At 42.7% G+C, this 6000-nt stretch overlaps 1 protein-coding gene across 1 annotated transcript in view; it reads right to left on the reverse strand.

Annotated features, from left to right (window-relative positions):
* Window positions 1-5478, reverse strand: part of PRRX2 (paired related homeobox 2) — a 96347-nt gene extending 90869 nt beyond the window's left edge. Inside the window, exon 1 of the mRNA XM_042479627.1 lies at window positions 5163-5478. Within this exon, the coding sequence (XP_042335561.1) occupies window positions 5163-5463 (301 nt within the window). The 5' untranslated portion in view covers window positions 5464-5478. The remainder of the gene's footprint in view (window positions 1-5162) is intronic.
* Window positions 5479-6000: the final 522 nt, after the last annotated feature.

The following is a 6000-nucleotide window of genomic DNA, read 5'->3' on the forward strand; positions in this document are numbered from 1 at the left end:
TCATGTATATTCTACTTGCATTGAATTGGGAATTAGTTCCACTGAAATGATTGGGATTTATTTCTGGCTGGACATGTATGGGATTGAAGCATTAATGCCTCTGCTATTCATGGCAGCGCATAAACTTTTGTGCCCTGTCATCAGAGTAATTGGTAATTTCAGCCTCGAGGCATTTAAAGACAAATAAATAATACTCCATCTGAGTCCTCCGCCTCTTGATATTTGTGGCACGGTATCCATGCTTGTCATTTATTCTGCCAGCCTCGGTTTGGAGGACACTGTTGCTAATATTAGAGGGTACTTTCTCATGCACAAAATACAGTTGGCCCTCCTTATCCACAGATTTTTTATCCACAGATCCAAGCATCCATGGCTTGAAAATATTCAAAACAAAGTATAAATTCCAAATAGCAAAGCTTGATTTTGCCATTTGATAGAAGGGATACCATTTTGCTGTGTCATTGTATTTAATGGGACTGGAGCATCCACGGATTTTGTTATCCACGGGGGATCCTGGAACGAAACCCCAGCGGATAACAAGAGCCCACTGTGGACTTTAAAAAGGTGGATCATAAGGGATTCTGTCTCCTGAGTCTCAAGGAGATCAACAAGCATCTCCCATCCCAAACCTGACTTTCCCTAGATTTGCAACAAATGCGAAAAGGGAATGGGAAAATATTCAAATGACATACAGAGGATGACAGTGGCTTAAAATTAAGCAAAATTAGGGATTATGACTATAGAAATCAGCACAGACCCAAAGAAGAGCCTGATTCCTATAGAGCAGTGGTTCTCAACCTGTGGGTCACAATCCTTTCACAGGGGTCGCCTAAGACCATCAGAAAACACATATTTCCAATGGTCTTAGGTACCGAGACACCGCAATTTTATGGTCGGGGGTCACCACAACATGAGGAATTGTATTAAAGGGTCACGGCATTAGGAAGCTTGAGAACCACTGCTATAGAGGATTATTCCTGGCTCCTTTTGAAATGAATAAGAACTGAACATAAGAAGGGCAGTTTGCTGCTGGGGAGGGAGTTGCTGTCATGCGCAGGATCCCTTCCCACATGAAAGACGGGCCCCAGATTCCTAAAGTCTGAGTTATATTTCCTCTTCCTACCAATGCCATATCTGAAACCCAGGGTGCAATGTTGATGCCAGGGGGGACTGTTAAGTTTCCCAGAGTGGGGCCACATTCCCATTAAACAAAAACACTGGCGATGTGCATATGGCATGGAAAGGCTATTGTGAAATGCATGTACCAAGATGCTGCTCGGTTTCAGACTGTACACAAAGTGACCGATGATAAGCACCAACACATAATAATAATAATAATAATAATAATAATAATAATAATAATAATAATAGGTATGAATAGTATTAATATTAACCTTATTGATGCATTAGTATTATTATATACTATATCATTAATATGGTATTATTCTGTGTATTATTTATATACTATATATATAGTATAGTATATATACTATACCATATTATATATATATATATATATATATATATATATATAATTATATAAAATATATAATATTAATATAATTCATTATATAATACTATGTAATATATAATATAATTAATATAATTATATAATACAGTACTATATAATATATAGTATTAATACTGTTTTAAATTTGTATTGTTTAAATATGCTGTTAGTCGCCTCAACTGTATCTCAGGAGAAAAGTGGGATATAAAATAACAGCAGCAGCAATAACAACAACAACAACAACAACATATATTAATATCTGCTAGTGATAAAAAGAAGAATCTGCTACTTACTTTGTCTTTATTGTATACTAGTTAGTATTATTTCAGAGACGTTTTAACCATGTAATGCTGTTGTTTTAGATTGTATGCCCATTCTTATTTTATTTATCCCTTACTATATAAAGCGCTGTGTAAACTTTATAGCGCTCTATAAAGAAATATTAATAAATAACAATAACAAGACTACTGCTAATAATAATAATATAGTGTATTATTAATATACTATATATTAATATGGCATTAATACCGTTTTGAATTTCTACTGTTTAAATAGGCTGCCTTGGCTCCATGTATGAGGAGGAAGGTGGGATACAAAATGACGATGACAACAACAACAACAATGTGCTCCATATTAATATGGTATTAGTATTAGGGGGTTTTATTTGTTTGGTTTTGCTTTAGGAAACCAAACGTTGAAATTTTGCAGATTCCCAAGTTAGCTTTGGCCAGAGAGTAGTTGCTTTTGCTTCCTCGCTAACAGCAAAAAGGCCTTCCAAAATCTTAATTTTCTCGTAATGATGATAAATGTCCATCCTTGACTTCTCCCCAAAGGCCAAAGTTCCCCCAGTTTCCCCAAGATCACCTCTTTTTTTGCATCTACAATAAATCTAGTCATCTTAAAGGTAATACAAACAAGGCTCCTGGGTTTCCCCCACCGACACCCTCCTTTTCTTTTCCTAATGATCATCTTCTATCTTACAACGAAGCAAATTCATTCTCTGATAACTCCATCTAAAAGCAACCGTCTTTCATCGGAGTACAATTTTGCACGTCTGACCCGAAAAAAATTGTTCCATATGTAAGAGCACCCCTGAGACATCCAGCGTTTTTATCCCTAAGGAGTTTATCCCACAAAGGCGATCAGGAGTTTATCCCGTGAATATTGCGTAATTACGCGAAACGATTTCACACGGCGTTGCCCAAAACCTGCCATTAAAGTGGCCACAAAGAGGCATCAATGCGCCTCTTGTTACTTTCGGGATTCCAGCAACAACGCCTTTCTGATATCACTTTGTGTGATCACCGTTCGCGCAATTACTCGCCGTTCTCGCTTTATTTGCGGGATGCTTCAAGCGCACTTTAATCTCTCTTTAATGCCGAAAGTAGCTGCAGTGTGATAAACCGCTACGAAAGGAGAAGTTAGTTTCGCACAGGACAAGGGCAGCTGGAGCTCAAGACAAGTTTCAATTCTTTAAAGTCTTCGAAAGGTTCTTCTTTCCTTCCTTCCTTCCTTCCTTCCTTCCTTCCTTCCTTCCTTCCGTCCGTCCTTTCTTCCTTCCATCCTTCCATTCCTTTTATCAACCTCACCATTACTCTAGTCCTCAAGAAGGATGAAGCTCATGCTCTTACTCCGAAAGGTAACTACAAGGCTCCTCTCTTTCTTTCTTTCCTTCCTTCCATCCTTTTCTTTTCATCGCCCTCCTCATTAATCTCAGGAAGAAGAAAGCCCAGGCCCAGATAAATCTGTCACTTACAGGCGCCACAAGACTCTTTGCCCCCTCCTTCCTCTCCTTTTTATCACCATCTTCATCTTCATCCCCATTAATCTCAGGAAGGAGGAGATCCTATTAAAAGAAACCAGCCCATTTCAGATGGCCCACACATCTCCTTTTTAAAAACCCTCCTCCTAGTCCTCATGACTAAAGCAGTGGTCCTCCAGATGTTTTGGACTTCACCGCCCAGAACTCCTGACTGTTAACCAAGCTGGCCGTGGCTGCTGGGAGTTGTAGTCCAAAGCACCTGGAGGACCAAAGTTTGGGAATCACCTTCCTATTTCCATCCTCCTTCTAATAACCCTGGACCTCATGAAGGTGAAAAGTGTGTATGGACATAAAATTGGTTCCTCTTACATCAATGATTCCCAAACTTTGGTCCTCCAGGTGTTTTGGACTTCAGCTCCCAGATGCCCCATACATCTTGGCCAACAGTCAAGAATTTTGGGAGCTGGAGTCCAAAGCACCTGGAGGACCAAAGTTTGGGAAACCACTGACACCACTTTAAACTGCCATGGCTCCATCCTACAGAGGCCAGGGACTTGTCGCTTTGTCAGGCCCCAAGACTCTGGAAAACTACAAATCCCAGGATTCCATAGGAGGCAGCTAGGACACTTAAAGCGGTGTCAAACTACATTATTTCTACAGTGTAGAGGCAACCCTAGTTTAAGACTCAAACCACTACACCACACTGTCTCTCCATAAGCAAGGTACCCATTTTTAAGGCAGCGTCAATCTGCCTTATTTCCATACCTCCTTCATTTCTCCACCTTCTACACTTATTTCGCACTCATTTCTCCATCTCCCTTATTTCTATGCCTTTTGCACTTATTTCTCACTTATTTCTACACCTCCTTCATTTCTGTTCCTTCTACACTTTATTCCTCGCTCATTTCTCTACCTTCTACACTTATTTCTCCCTTCTTTTTAGAATTCCCTTATTTCTGCACTTCTGCACTTCTTTCTCCCTTCTTTCTATACCTCCCTTCTTTCTATTCCTTCTACACTTATTTTCCCTTCATCTCTCCACTTCTTACACTTATTTCTCCCTCATTTCTACACCTGTAGAAGTTATCAGTGATAACTTGTTGAACATGAAATAAAAAGAGATATTTTGTTTCTAAATAATAATAATAATAATAATAATAATCCTTAGTACGTAGAGAGATCTTGTAGCTCCTTTGGGATGAACTGAAAGAAAGAAATTGGCAGCAGGAGCTTTCCTAGGCTTCAGTCTTCTTCCTCAGATGCATGTGAGAAAGTAGACTGAAGTCTAGGAAATGCATCTGAGGAGAAATGCATTTGAGGAAGCAGATTAAACTTTAGGAAATGAATCTGAGGAAGCAGAGTGAAGTCTAAGAAATAATGCAACTGAGGGGAAATGCATCTGAGGAAGTAAACTGAGGTCTAGGAAATGCATCTGAGGAAATAGACTGAAGTCTAGGAAATGCATTTCAGGAAAGTAGGCTGAAGTCTAGGAAATGCATCCTAGGAAGTAGACTAAAGTCTAGGAAATGCATCTGAGGAAATAAACTGAAGTCTAGGGAAATGCATCTGAGGAAGTAGACTGAAGTCTAGGAAATGCATCTGAGGGGAAATGCATCTGAGGAAGTAGACTGAAGTCTGCATCCACACTGGAGAAATAACCTGGTTTGGCAGCGCTTTCACTCTTTTTCTGGCTCAAAGGCTATGGAATTCTGGGAGTTGGAGTTTGTTGTGGGGCCCACAACAAACTCCAACTCCCAGAATTCCATAGCCTTTGAGCCAGAGAAGGGCGAAAGCGATGCCAAAGCGCTGCTCCTCCTCCTCGGGCGCAGACCTAGTCTTCTGCTTGCGGGGTCCGTGCTTGCCTTCCCTCCGCGCTCTGCTGCTGCTTACCTTCCCTCAAGGCTCCGGCTGCTCCAGCTCCTCCTTCGCTGCCGCTGCTGGCGCCGGACTGGTCCTGTCCTCCGGGGCCGCTGCCTTCCCTGCCTTCGGGCCCGGCCTCGGCTGCCCCGTTGAGCCCCCCGGCGGCCGCCACTTCCTCCAGGTCCAAGAGGTGGCTGACGCTGAAGTTCTTCCTGGCCGACTGTGGGTTCGAGTCCGGCGCCGCCGCCAGCGGAGGGGGCTCCAGGAGGCGAGCCGCGTTGGGGCCGTAGGGCTTCTCCATCCCGTAGGAAGCCGCCACCGCTTCCATCATCGCAGCCCAGAAACCCCCTCCCCAGGCTCCAAAAGGAAAACAGAGAGACCCCCCCAAAAGAGAAGAGGAGACCAGCACCCCCCCCCCCCTTTAAAATCACGACCCGGATCCTTCCTTCCTTCCCTTGGCTCTCCCCCCAAAAAGAAAACTTCTCCACTTCTCTTTCCTTCTTCCTCTGCTCTCCTCCCTTTCCTTTTTTCCCCAAAGGAAAGAGAGAATGAGAAAGAGAGAAAAGAAAGAGAGAGAGAGAGATCTCTTCTCGGTCCGCCTCGTGTTGACGTCTGGAAGAAGGAGGGAGGGGGAAAGAAAGAGAGAGAGAGAGACAGAGAGAGAGAGAAACCCTAAACTTTCCCTCCCTGGCTTATGGGACAGAGGCCCTTCCTTCTCTCTTCTCCCCCCCAAAAAAGTCCTTCCCTCTCTCCTCCCAAACTTTGACTCAGGACTTCTCCTCCCATCCCTCCCTTTTACCCCCAAAATCCACCAAGACCCCCATCTTTAGAAACTCCAGCCAAGGCTTCCCTCTCTTTGGGAAAACAG

Source organism: Sceloporus undulatus, chromosome 7 (genome assembly GCF_019175285.1).
Source record: "Sceloporus undulatus isolate JIND9_A2432 ecotype Alabama chromosome 7, SceUnd_v1.1, whole genome shotgun sequence".
In the NCBI taxonomy this organism is placed as follows: Eukaryota; Metazoa; Chordata; class Lepidosauria; order Squamata; family Phrynosomatidae; genus Sceloporus; species Sceloporus undulatus.